Below are 13922 nucleotides of genomic sequence, written 5' to 3' on the forward strand. Positions count from 1 at the left end.
TCATTGGGGTATTTCCCCACTTTTAAGTTTTTAAGGACTCAGAACTGGCTCGCACTTTTCGTACCCATTGACTGGCATTCTGAAGTGTCCAATGTCCATGATTTTTGCCATTCGTATGCGTATTTACCGTTGCGAGCGGCCGACAGTGATCTCCCTTTGTGGGCTCTGTATTCGTGTTCTCTCGTACTACCCTATACCCTCTCCCGCGCGCCAAGAATAGCCGTCTGTGACCGCTGGAACCGTCTAACCGATTATGCCCTACCATAACAGCGGCTTTACGAATCGACCTGACATCTCGGCATTGTGAAACGGTTCACCGAGTAGCACCTGTGTGGACGAGAACTGTCACGTCTCAATGCGTGTCACGAGCCTGAGTTAGCCTCGATGACTGCATCTCAGCACTGTGCGGAGTCGCCACGCGCGCCGGTTCGCACCCTCGCCGTGCACGCGGTCACCCATAACAGCCCTGCCGACCGCGTTTACAAACAGAGCCGCTCGCGTGCTGACACGTGGTCGCGTGTGGAGAGGCCGTCACCACAGGTGGGTGCGGGGCGCTCCGATAACGCCGCCTATCGCCGGTATCAGTGAGAAAGGAACGTCGGTCAGCTGGGGCGGACTCTGTACCTTAGGATGACTGGGTGTTGAGACAGGCTGACAGCGGGTGAGACGTGGCGAACTAGCTTGCATGATAATTGATAAATTAGAATCATAACTTCCGACTTAGTGGTCGTGAAATAAGACTGGTTGCTGCTCCGTGGCGGATGATGTAACTGTCAGACAGCGGCCTGGTTCAGCCATCAGTAAATCGGCAGTCCGTTTAAATGTCGCAGCGTGATAGCCAAAGTGCGAGAGGTGTCACATTCAAGTGGCTGGTCCGGGGCCCCGATAAGATTCGGTACGTACGTACTTCCTGAACGTTATGATTAGTTCCGGTCTATGACGCCCTCTGCCCCCTCCCCCACAGTGCTCCAACTCTGCCGCTGGTGATGAGCACCAACAGCCAACGTATCTCTTGACATGCTTCGTTAGCCGCCACTTGGCAACGGGACCGTGCTCGGTACTCCCGAAGTGACAAAGCGACCGCGGCGAGATGAGGAACGCGATCACGAGTGAGGGAGGCGAGGCTGAGGAGGCACCTTTGTGGCTACCGCAGCACAGCCGCCGCGTTAGCCGGCTGACGCCTGAGGCCTGCTGCTCTCGACGGATCGATCCGTGGGTTTCGAGCATCGGCTCGGCCTCGGAGAATCGGCGAATCCTCGAGGCCCGAATCTCTAGGCGTGGTCGAAGAGATGTGCGCGATGCGACATGGATTGAAATCGACTGAGCGAGCCATGTGTCAGCTGACCGATGGACGCGATGGGTTGATTTCCGAAATCTCGATCGCGAGTGCCGTTTGCGGATAGGTCATAGCGTGTGCTAAGACCACCGCGACCACGGACCACGGTACGGAGCTAACTGGCAGCTAAGGCTTGTGCGGAACCATCCATTCCATCCGATGGGAAAATTCCGAGTAGGTGGCAGGATAAAGTCCCTACCAATTACCATGTAAGGGAGCGGCAGGGCCCAAAACGACGTGGATTAACCATGTGATTGTCTTTGCCTCGTTCCGTTCGGCCATGCCTGATACCATTGAATAGGTACATTGACATAGCGATCAAGCCGTTTTCGTGCACGCGACTCCTGACGGTCAATGCCACTGGGCCCGCCGAGTAACACCTGTCAAATACATGATTGGTAATAATGTCTATTTATTCCCTTTTTTGGAAGTGAGTAATCGCCTGAAACGCTGTGCGCCAATAATAGTAATGAAGGAGTCACGTAAATGCGAACTCTGTCGATTCGTTCCCACACATTGGTGCTCTTGAGAAAAAATTTAGGTAAAAGGTACATCAAAATATTTGAAATACTATAAAATAATATTTCAAACAATGAATTTTTCTATTTTACATTTAGTGTTTGAAATTAGTCGGAAAATTGCTCATGACCGACTCCAAAGTATTTGTGTTTCCCCATCTCTAGATTGCCGCCATACTCTCTCTTCCTCGCCGCAGAATGTGCTAATAATGGAAGGGTGATATTTGCATGAGTTTTTCAACGGGTTTAGTGATTTATGTTTCTTTGATTTTCTTTATTTCAAATATTCCACCACTCTGGAAATGGCAGGTCAGTGAGCAATACTTACGGATCTATGATGATAAGGGGGTGTGTTATTTTGAGACGAAAGTGGATAATTGTACATATGGGCTGTTTTTTATTATATGCTGGGATTTCCCATGATTTGCATGATTTGCATTTGATTGAGGTTCCTTAATAAGTTATCTTTTTATGCCATTTGAATCATGTTACCACTTGGGCATGCCAGCTAAAAGGACTGCGTCTCAACACATGCTCGTATGCTGGCAAAGGCTTCAGATTTTGATTTGTAACAATTTTTTGTCATGATGTTCTATTTGCTGAGACATACATACCTTACATTGTTTCAGTGAAATTGGTTATTATATGATGGTGAGTATAGTAATCATGGCCATAAAATGACGTGGGTAGTTGGCGCGCCCTCAAGCTCGAATAAACAAACACGAATGAATAGGAATTGTCATTTAATTCCACTTGTGTTTGTGATTTCCTTTAGTACCTACCTTTCAGTTTTTTTTGCTATAATTCAGCAGTTGAGCTTCATAAGGGTCATCACTATGACAACCAGTTTTCTGTTTGTTCATTTAATATCCCACTACATAATTATGAATAAATCTCTACATACATTTTCTGCATTAGTTCAGTATGCTATCAAGCACAACTAAGTGTGAATAGATAAACGATATGAGGCTTCTCTAGCTTTTGGTAAAAAGTAAGCATTTTTAAGGCAAAGTTATCTATAACAAGTAGGGATGTCGATCCCGGGATCGGGATCCCGGGATCCCGGGACTGTGTCAGTCCCGATTCCCGGGATCAAGATGACCGGGATCCCGATATCCCGAATGGCAAAAAATAGCACATTGTGCATCTAAATTCTGCTATTTTTTTACAAGGGAAAGGTTTTCATCCAATTAATCGTTCAATGGTTTGTTTTTGGTCACAGAAGCTCTACAGTACACGGCATTGACCGCCGCAGTAAAACAGCAGTACCAGCCATGTCACACGATTCTATCTCAGAGGCCCCAGTCTCGGACTCCAAAACGGGACGTTGAACACGACACCCGATGCCAACTAACGCGAGTAGGGGGTGGAAGGGGGCCGGGGGAGGGGTCTGGCTCTGAGCATGAGCAAATCACCGATACATGACCCTAGTGTGACGGGACAATGCTTCGGGCGATATGAGCGTAACGACGAATATACACGTCTCTCAGAAAAAAAAATATGTACGTCTCTCAGAAATCGAAGATATATGAGCGTGAACGTGCACTCTGGTGCAAAAGTGTGGGGCCTCGGTGTGGTTCGGTGTCATGGCTCTATGCCAGCGGAGAAGTGCGCGGACCTGCTGAGGGTCAAACTAGCAGAGTTTGACCTCGACCTCATCCGGCACGTGACATGCGTCACCACCGACGGTGCGTCGGTCATGGTGAAGTTCGGAAGAAGTTTGCTGTGCGAGCACCAGCTGTGCTTTGCACACGGCGTGCACCTTGCGGTAATTGATGTTTTATATACGGGGGACGGCGGAGCTAAAGCACCCTGTGAACCTCGTGTCGGCCGTGACCCACCAGATACGGAGTCACTAGACACGGAGTCATCTACGGATGAATCGGATGAAGGTGACATCGGGGAAGATGACGTTGGAGACGAGGATTACAATCAGCTGCAAGGTTCACGAGCTGAAGCGGTTCAAAGCGTCCGGAAAATTGTGAGATGGTTTCGGAGGTCTCCCGTGAGAAACGAGGTGCTTCAAAAGTACGTGACGGAAGAACATGGTAAACCATTGATGCTAATGCTGGATTGTAAAACGAGGTGGAACAGTTTGTTTGCAATGCTGGAACGATTTGTTACACTAAAAAGCGCAGTGCACAAAGCAATTATTGACATCGGTGACCAAAATATTCAGATGATCAGTGATCGGGAGATCGACATGGTGCGAGAGATTGTTCGGTGCCTGAACATCATACAGTTGGGAGCAGAGGCCCTGTGCCGCAGAGAAACTGAACTGTTAGAAGCCGAAGCTGCTCTGAAGTTTGTGCTCAGCTCTCTGGAAAAGGAAGGCGGCCAGCTGGCGAAGCGGTTCTACGATGCCTTGACGTTAAGGATTCGTCAGCGTCGGTCTGAGGCGGCTTCAGTCCTGCAGGCACTGCATAACAACTTGCTGCCTCAAGACGAGGAAGACAGTGAGATTTTCCCCCAGGCCAGTCGGAAAGAAGTAGATCAGTGCATAAGTCGTATGTTACTACGGATGAGTGGGGAGGGGATCGGTGATGCTGTGACTGAGAGTGAGGGAGAAGAGGATGTCGAGCAGTCTGCGGCGGAGCCGACTCTGCAGCAGCAGCTGCAACGAGCTCTGGCGACGGCGGCGAAAAGTCGTGCGCCTGGCGCACCGGGACAGGTGGGAAGATCCCAACTTTCAAAGGCAGTTAAAAAGGAACTACAAAACCTTCCTGTTTCTGGGAAGGGGCCGCTCACCACCATGGCCTACAAGTGGCTCAAAGGCATCGTCGCCACGAGCGTCGAATCTGAAAGAGTGTTTTCAACTGTAGGTAACATAGTGACAAAAGTACGTTCTCGTCTGAATGACGATACAGTTGACGCCCTGTGCTTCCTGAAATGTCACTATAGGTAAAGTAAGAGGCGAGCTGGGAAACTTGCAGTTATCTGTTTACGCTTGACTTCAGTACAGCCGTGTGTTCTTATCCTTGTGCGAGTCCAAAGGAGATTTTAGAAGCCTTTCGGGCAGTGGCACCACGTGAATCCAGTAATACATGTACATACGTCGTTTGATTACGTGTATTCTTTTTCTGAACGCAATTTCAGGTGTTTTACTGGTATCGTATCATATCGTATATCGCAACTAAATATGGATGCGTGGGTGATCACTCGATTGCAACATTGAGTAAAAGCGTTTGCTTAACGTAACTAGACGCTAGGTCAGTCGAATATTAGAGAAAACACCAATCCCGGGATCCCGGGAAATCCCGGGATTTTCCCCCGAAAATCCCGAAATCCCGGGATCGGGAAAAAGGTCCGGGATCGACATCCCTAATAACAAGTAACAGCAAAAGTATACATTGAGTCCGAGTGACTGTTAAAAGATAAAGTTTTCATATTCTTACATTATTTGACATCCTGAATCCAAAAATGATACTTATATGTCTTGGAAATAAAAGAAAAAACAATCCAACCTGACCTAACCTTACCTATTTACCTACAACCTACCAACCTACAACCTACAAGCCTACAACCTACCAACCTAAAACCTACAAACCTACCAACCTAAAACCTAAAACCTACAAACCTACAACCTAACCTAACCTAAAACCTAAATTTTTTTGCTGCTACATATTTGTATCAACAGCGTCACAATTGTCCACTCGGACCTAATATATACTAATACCCAATTAACAACAATGTGGATAGGTTCAAAAATGAAGACATCTTTAAGATACACTAAAACCTCTGGATTTAGTAGAAACCCGCTAGGAGAAGCGTATCCTTAACCCGCGCCCGACTGGGGGTCCTGGATTTCCACGCCCTGCTGGGGGGGGGGGGGGTGTTTGAACACCCCCCCTTGTAACTCGGCTCCTGGGCCACGTAGCGATACGCGGAAAGCGGCGTTCGAAAGAGCGTCAAAAATAATGACGAAATCGCATCGGTCAATTATTTGGTCAGGTCAAAGGTCAGGTCACCAGAGGTCATTGAAGGCAAAATTTCGCCGATTTCCAGGTCGAATGTCAAAAATTTCCAAGAAGCCAACGCATAACTCGAGAACCAATAGAGCTACAGCGCCGCGGAAAAGCGCATTCGATAGCCCTATTAAAGCCCTTTCTGAGTAATTCTCTCAGATTTGACCTAACGTCAACGGTTTTGCCTGCAGGGGGCAAAAACTGCAAAAATAGCCGATTTTTTCGGAAACAGTTTTTCTGCAATAACTTTTGACCCAAGCCTTGTACGAGCTTACTTTTACCGGCATTGTGATCCTCTCGTCAAGACGCATCGAATGAACTATAAGTTGACCTCAGGTCAAGGTCATGACCTGACCGGAAAGGGTCATGTTGCATATCAGTCGATCCGTATCGTCGAGCTGAACACATCTAAGGCATTTTCATCGTTCTAGCATGCCTCTATCAAAAGTTATTTGCGAAAAACTGTTAGATACCATTCGTGACCTAAGATGACCTCAGGGCATAAACAAGGGTCACTGACACCATTTTCATGTTCAGTGTGTCTAAACCACTTGTAATTTGGTGTTTGGGAGTGTTTATAATGTCTTTTGTCCAAAAGAGGCGCGTTTCAATTTTCTCCCATTGACTTATAATGGGGAGGTCGCAAAATTGACCTGACCTTTGGTCATCGATATCAAAATTCTGAGATATACATTTTGTACATGCTATTGCTCTTAGCAATCGCTGAAAGTTTCAAAGCGATCGGCCACTCGGTGTAGCTATGACAGACATTGAAACTTTTTATGAGGTGAGGTCACTTCAAGTGACCTGGTGACCTGACCTTGAATGACCTTGGTCTGAAATTTTCACAACATGTGTAGAATTGATGTATGATAAGGTAGACCAAAAACGGCGGCGCTCCGCGCCGCCGTTTTTTGAGATATTCGCGAAAAACCACAAGGGGGGGGGGGTGTTCAAACACCCCCCCCCCAGCAGGGCGCGGGTTAAAGATGTTAAATGAAACTAATTCTGTAAAATCCAGGGTATCAAAATATAGAAGGTATGGCTCTTAATTGTTAATTGAAAGTTGGTGACTTGTGCATGTCAAAAGCTGCACATTTCCCCCTTCATATAATGTAAGAAATATATTTTATATTGGCTTGGTAATCCACCTGCAGAAGGCTTGATGCATGGGCCCTGTTTCACCGGTGATAGCAGCACGCTACTATCAAATTGCGCGAGCTGACGTAATGTGATGACGTCACACTAATGACGTTTCGTGTAATCTGTGAGCTTTTTCATACCTACGTTTGGAACAGAGTTGCCGTCTCGTTGAATGCGTTTGATACATTCGCACGGCCGTGAAGATGTTAGCAGCAATTTTTGATGACATCACACAGATTGACGACGGCAAGGTTTGTTGATGTCTCCATAAAAACCCAATTTGACACGTGTGATAGCAGCGTGCTGCTATCACCGGTGAAACAGGGCCATGGAAGAAAGTGTTTGTAAGAGCCTATTTAAATATGAAAAGTTTACAATATGCTTTTCCTCTCTGAAGTTTTTTAATAGGATTAATCTATGTATTGATAGATGAATATTATTCTTATGTACTAGTTTTTTTCCTTTGCAAATATCTGATCTCATTTACCATACCAAGTACGTTACTTACATCACAGTGTTAAGTGTTTTTTTGTACAGTTTTTTAAATACTTTTTTTACTTATTGTTTAGGGCACTGTTACCATTCCCATGGAATCAACAGTGTTTGTTCTGGGGGTTCTCACATTTCTTTGTGTTTCTGAACCTACATGGGAGTGGAAGTGTTTAGCAATCTTATCCTGCAAAATCAGAGGTTATTGCTGATGGTGTAGTTGTTGACTTCTTTTTATCCTTCTCTGGAGTGAAATTGCAAGTTGCATGTATTGTAAAGAATTTGTGGTTTGCTGTTTCTTTTTTTTTAGTGGAAGGAGATGGCATCAATTTAACAAATGCTTTGATGTCAGGAATAGACTTGCTGATTTATGATCATTTGATTGTAGTTCATTGTAAAGCTATTATAGGTTTGGGTGGTTTAGACTAGGTCCAGCCAGTGGTCTTCTTGTGTCCAAATCAGTTCATTATGCCATCAAACCCAATCATCATCATCAAATCAGTTCATTGTGGTAAGAAGTGTCGTGTGAAGATGTTGGTGTGTTAATTTCTGCTTTCACAAAATCATGGTTTTTCCTATTCCCCACTCCCATTGACACATTTTCCCTATTCCAGGGTGGAAGTGGCGACATTTTGCACTCTCAATGATGCACTTCTCTTATGCCAGGGGTGGTTGTCTTCCACACTGACACAGTGCTTTCTGATTTCAGGGGGTGGTGGCATTCCCCAGTGGTGTTTTTCACAAGTGAAGGGAACACTAGAGGATGAGATTCATGATGGTAAGTGCCAGCAGCTGACTGCCAGACAGCTGAATATGTGCTTCATAGTTCATTTGTAGTGTTTTACTCAGCAATTTGTGGAGACTAATGCTCTATGCTCAAATTTGCAGTGTTTATTCCTCAAGCATTGAATCTGTAATTGTTCAGTAAACAATCAGACTTTTTGTAATCCTCTCTGAAGGGACGCTAATGACCATCGCAGTGCGGGCGCCCCCAAATCCCAAATCATCGTTATTATCATCATCATCTGAAGCACAATAAATGTTGACTTTTTGGCACTGTTAATGTGCAGCATTGTGACAATATGTTGGTGGCATAATTGGTGGGTTCTGACTGTGTGTGCCAATCCTCTCCCCAGCTGTGGTGTGTAGTGCAACCAGAAGGTACAGCCCCCTAACAGGTACGACATTTTCCGTTCCAAGCCATCACACCTCCCTGTAATACAGGCTGAAATTCAGCCTCTATCTTGTCGCCAAAATATCCCCACCACTGCCAGAATGCCACAGTCCTCCAGTTTACAGGGTCGTCCGAGCCGACTGACAGACTGTACTCTGTCTGGTGGTACCGCGTTCCGTACCACCGGCGGCGGCACCCCGACCCTGTCCGTCACTGGCCACCTGGTGGTGACCCAGTACACCACTCTGACCTTTCACTAGCTGTGCTCTGACCCCAGCAGCATTGATTATTGCTGACGGGACGGACAGTGACAGTGACGAGCGCCCGTGACTTGCAGCCTGTCTGTGCCTATTCCTCCCTGTTTGTAGCTGATCAGTGGCATCCAGACTGCCCCTGCCCATAGCTGCCCTTCGTGACTGGTTAGGCTGACCCTTAGTGCTGACCCGACCCTATCTTCGGCTGACATTCCTTCCACGCTCCCGCCCATGACCGTGGCCGGCCGTTATTGCCGCAACTCATCACATTTACCTGTACCACTCCATGCTAACCCACCCCTTCCTCGCTTTCCGCAGAGGACATCATCTCATGTATGGAGTTTGACCACGACGGTGAGCTGCTGGCTACGGGTGACAAGAGCGGCCGAGTGGTCATATTCCAGCGCGACCCGCAGTCTAAGACGCACAAGCCGCCTCGCGGCGAGTACAACGTCTACAGCACGTTCCAGTCACACACGGCGCGATTCGACTCGCTCAAATCGCTCGATATCGAGGCGAAAATCAACAAGATCCGGTGGCTCAAGCGCAAGAATGCCGCCCACTTCTTGCTCTCAACAAATGGTGGGTAGAGAGGGATGGGAAAGGAGGGAGAGGAGAAGATAAATGGGATGGAAAGGAGCCGTGACTCCGACTGTCGGGCTTTGTACGTAAGAACGTAAAGAACGAAAGAGAGAACGTAAGAGACAAGTCTGAGCTATAACTTTCAGTAGAATGCTAGACTGTCGATCATTGCAGGGTGGTGTGCCTAAAAATGACGATTCTCTTCTACCAGGAATGAAATAATTATTTTCCCTGACACACCATGTGGACTAGTGTATTGATTCTTGTGACCCGTGACCCATTATATAACCATCAGTCGATGACCGTGTGCCCTTCGTTCACAGACAAAACAGTGAAGCTATGGAAGGTGTCTGAACGGGACAAGCGGGAGGTGGGCTTCAACACGCGCGAGGACAGCGGCGTCCTCCGCGACTACAGCAGTATCACCTCACTCAAAGTACGTCCCGCCGACCGGGCCGCGCGCTCAGCGCCTCCCCGGCGGTCGCCGCTGGTTGTGATTGGCAGCTGGGAGAGGGGTGGTTTTAGTGGAGAGAGAGGGACTGGAAGAGAGCATCAATGTTTCTATGTAACTGATCCTTGTTTAGACCTGGGTAAAAAGAAAGGATGTGATGTAGTTGCAGTGGTCATGCCAATGACAGTGCTTCCCATTCAGCTTTACTGGGTGGTGTGTGGGCCTCTGAAAACTGCAGAGGAGTTCCTGTTGCAGCTCTCCATTGCCTCCTCGTATGTTTTATCCCCACGTCGTCCTAGCTAATTCGCCTTTTCTGGAAGTTCTGAATTCCTAGCCTTTAAGACCCTGCTGGTCTGTTGAGAGAGCATTTAGACGAGGATTTGCGGACTTTCTTTTGTGAGGAGCGGGGTCTTTTCACTAGCGCCAGTCTTGTGAACTAGCGCCAGTCTTGCGCCAACGCCTTTTGTTACGGCATTGCTCAGTGAGGCGATCTTCATAACGGCCGACATTTTATTTTTGATAAAGAGATAGAGTTGAAAAATAACCGCAAGAAATATTGAGCTGCGATCTATCGGCGAGAAGTGTCAATTCATCACCTTTTTATTGTCCTGTTAGCTTTTTCATAATGTTCATTTTTGAAATGTCAAATCGTTATCCTTTACCATCAGGAATGGTCAGAAATTTGTGAAATCAGCGCGGTGTTTATCGATACGAAGTCTCGCATAATTGTTTTTATTGCGATGTCAATCTCCAATCGTCTTTGCACTATAGAAATCCGTGTTTTCCTTCACTGCACTGCACCTATCTGTTGCATAGCGCTGCGTTGTGATACGCACCACTATTGGTTTTACTACGGCCCCAGCTCATATCTCGCTATCTCTGGGCCGTGCATGTTTGGGCGATTAACCGGCGGTCTTGTTGCGCGGCACGAGTGAGCGCTGCCGACCGTGTGGCGGAACGTCTAGACGCGGCTGCGGCCCGGTGCACACTGCACACACCCCACAGCTATTCTGCGGCGGTATACAGTAGTCTGCTCCGATACGGTCGGGTGGTGTACCCCTTAGTGCGTCATGGCTGGCTGACTGCCACTGGGCGGTGGGTTGGTCTAGCTGAATTGTTTTTTATTGCTGAACTGGTCCTCATATTAGGTGAGAACAAGCAGGAAAGGGTTTACAGTCGTTGGACTTCAATTAGCTCACGTAACACCTCCTGCCCTGCTGGCTATTGACCTTGTCAAACTATAAATGCATGTGGTGATGATATGCTAAGTCCTCGCGGAAGTCATGCAGGGACGGGGATGACGCCCTGCCTCACTCGCAGCTATGATATACGATTTCAAATGGCTCGCCTTGGCGTCAGTGTGCTGATGATGTTGCGTCAGTGAAGATTTGTCGCGGTGCCGTAAATTTTCTGAGCGCCCGGCTGGTGTCGATAGCTGCCAAGCTGTCAATCTCTGTCCTAACTATTCGCCCCGGCGGTAATCTCAGAGGTCGTCCTATCTGCGTCATTTTGTCGGTCAGATGTGTTAAAAATTTAAAGGGTATTGGGGAATTTAAGCCCTATTTTCCCGTCCGCACTACCACCGCGTGGGGTGGGCGGTGGACGCTTGGGACTGTCTGTAACTTCCAGACATTTCCACTTGCGTGTGACGTGTCTGACCCATCCTGACCCCAACCCCTCCCTCACTTACCGCAGTGGCCACGTCCAATTCCTGTCTGTGACCTGTGTTGACGTTGTACTCCTGCAGTTACCGCGTCGGGCGCCGATGACCCTCGTTTGTGACCCCTGCTGACCTGACCCCGCCTCCCCCGTAGGTACCGCGGTGGGCGCCGATGGCCAGTGTTGACCTGACCTCCACCCCTCCCGCAGATACCGCGGTGGGCGCCGTCTGTGACCCCCTGCTAACCCGCCCCGCCCCCTTCCCCTCAGGTACCGCGGTGGGCGCCGATGCGGCTGACGGTGAACGCGTGTCCGCGGCGGAAGTTCCGCAACGCCCACGTGTACCACATCAACTCCATCAGCGTCAACTCCGATCAGGAGACGTTCCTCTCCGCCGACGACCTGCGCATCAACCTCTGGCACCTCGAGGTCAACGACAAAAGCTTCAGTATCCTTTGCCACCGCCCGATGGCGCTGCCTGTCTGCCGAGGCAGGCGGGATGCGGAGAGGAAAATGCAGGATGGCTGGATCTCAGAATCACCCATTATGAAGATGAATTCTGTTTGATGGGATTGATGGAAGGGGATTGTAGGGCATTAAACAGGATCTTGGAAGGTTTCATTTCAGCCGGTTTTTCGTTGCTCGAACGTCAATTACTTTCAGAGCCCGTAGTTAGTTTGAAGATGGGCGTCGTCTCTGATTTAATCTCACTAAGCCTCACTCAGCGGATTGAGAGGGATGCCAAAAGTGCTCTCTGTTGGATTATTTCAATAAAGTTCTGTTTCACTGCTTGTCTAGGGTAGGATGCTCGAAGTGATGCAGCAAAAGACTGTATTCATTATCCAATCAATCACTGTTCAAATTTGAGCTAGTGAGCATGAATCGTGCTGAAGTAAAGTTAAACTATTTTGTCATATACGCAGGGCTCTTCGTAAAGCATGCACGCAGTGTCAGGTTGCCTCCTTCGTAACATGGTACAACATCCGCAATCCTTAATTTCTTGTAGCAAGTTTGTATGGCTTGTGGCTGCATTCACCGCACGATTTATTTATTCCCTCTCTGCCTCTATTTATTTGTTCCCTCTTCTCTGAGCCGCCGTGTATCAGCCGACAGTCCACATAACTGCCTTGCCTTACCGTACCCCTCGTTCTTTGAACCGCCGCCCATCTCCCACCGTCCGTGACAGAACGTGCGTTGGTTTCCTTAACCGGCCGCTGCGCGCTCTCAGACATTGTAGATATCAAGCCGAGCAATATGGAGGAGCTGACGGAGGTGATCACGGCGGCCGAGTTTCACCCCACCGAGTGCAACCTCTTTGTGTATAGTAGCAGCAAGGGCACCATCCGGTTATGTGATATGCGCCAAGCTGCCCTGTGTGATAAACATGCGAAAAGTGAGTACCGGGAGAGGGAGGCGCCGGTCCAACGGATATTCGTGGATAATTTACTAGCGACGGTTTTCGTTCGAGATTAGATTAGTTCTCAGCATTGTTTTTCCTGTTCTGAGAGTCGTGATAATGAATTCCATTTGTCACTCGTAACAGATGGAACTTTTCAGCTGCCAATGTGTTGGTTGTATCAACTGGTGTTTTGCGTCTGTGACCCGTGCTGCATCTGCGAAGAGGCCCGTGTGTGATGTACGCTTGACCTTGTTGATTAATTATTTTTGTCGGTTGTTGACGTTTTACCTTTCCTTGTGGGGCGGGGCTTTTTCGTATACCTTTACACCTACACCCGTCGTACTTTGAATCGTGTTGTATCATGTCTGTTCTCTACTGACCCGCTGACCTGACCCTTCTGGAATGTCGGTCCTCGACATGGCTCAACATCGCTAAGTTACCTCGTGATCGTGTCAGCCGTTGGGTGCCGCCGACATCCTCTCGTGGGCCGCTGGTATATGGCGGCATGGCTGGCCGCTGGGTGGTAGATGCCTTTCCGAGGGTTGGAGAGGGTGGGCGCCAGCTAGCTGCAGTTCTGCTACCGTCTAGGTCCGGCGGTGGATCTTAGACACGGGCCAGGTCTAACCGGACCGGGCGGTGAGCTGCCGGCCTGTTGCCGGGTCTGGAGCCGGGGTAGGTACCGGCCGGACCGTGGGAAGGAGGCGTCTGACGCCCATCAGGCCGACAGGGCACCGACAGCTCCCCGGCCGACCGGCCGTTCCCACAGCCCACCGGACAAATGGCCGAGAAATATGGCCCACCGTGTTTAACGGCGCCGTGACTCAGTGTGGCAGGCCGCAGCTGCTGCTGAAACGGCCGACAGGTTTGTTTTCTTGGTTATTTGCGAGAAGAGTAGTTTCGCTATTCCTATGGCACCCATGAGGACATTCATGCTTGTAGCCCCACGAGAAGC

At 48.6% G+C, this 13922-nt stretch overlaps 1 protein-coding gene across 1 annotated transcript; it reads left to right on the top strand.

Moving 5' to 3' along the window:
• Positions 1-2020: 2020 nt before the first annotated feature.
• On the top strand, positions 2021-13366 carry LOC122379907 (protein phosphatase PP2A 55 kDa regulatory subunit-like). Its single transcript, XM_043362531.1, has 6 exons — positions 2021-2163; positions 8161-8229; positions 9198-9461; positions 9785-9897; positions 11842-12019; positions 12800-13366. The coding sequence occupies exons 1-6, from the start codon at positions 2157-2159 to the stop codon at positions 13042-13044; spliced, it is 876 nt and encodes a 291-aa protein (XP_043218466.1). The 5' UTR covers positions 2021-2156; the 3' UTR covers positions 13045-13366.
• The last annotated feature ends 556 nt before the right edge of the window (positions 13367-13922 follow it).

Source organism: Amphibalanus amphitrite, unplaced genomic scaffold, assembly GCF_019059575.1.
Source record: "Amphibalanus amphitrite isolate SeventyFive unplaced genomic scaffold, NRLGWU_Aamphi_draft 000087F_arrow, whole genome shotgun sequence".
NCBI lineage: Eukaryota > Metazoa > Arthropoda > Thecostraca > Balanomorpha > Balanidae > Amphibalanus > Amphibalanus amphitrite.

Bases quoted from the DNA above. Each gene is read 5' to 3' on its own strand.
- LOC122379907 (XM_043362531.1), top strand. The intron at 8,230-9,197 runs GTAAGTGCCAGC...CGCTTTCCGCAG, and splicing joins AGAGGATGAGATTCATGATG to AGGACATCATCTCATGTATG. The intron at 9,462-9,784 runs GTGGGTAGAGAG...CTTCGTTCACAG, and splicing joins CTTCTTGCTCTCAACAAATG to ACAAAACAGTGAAGCTATGG.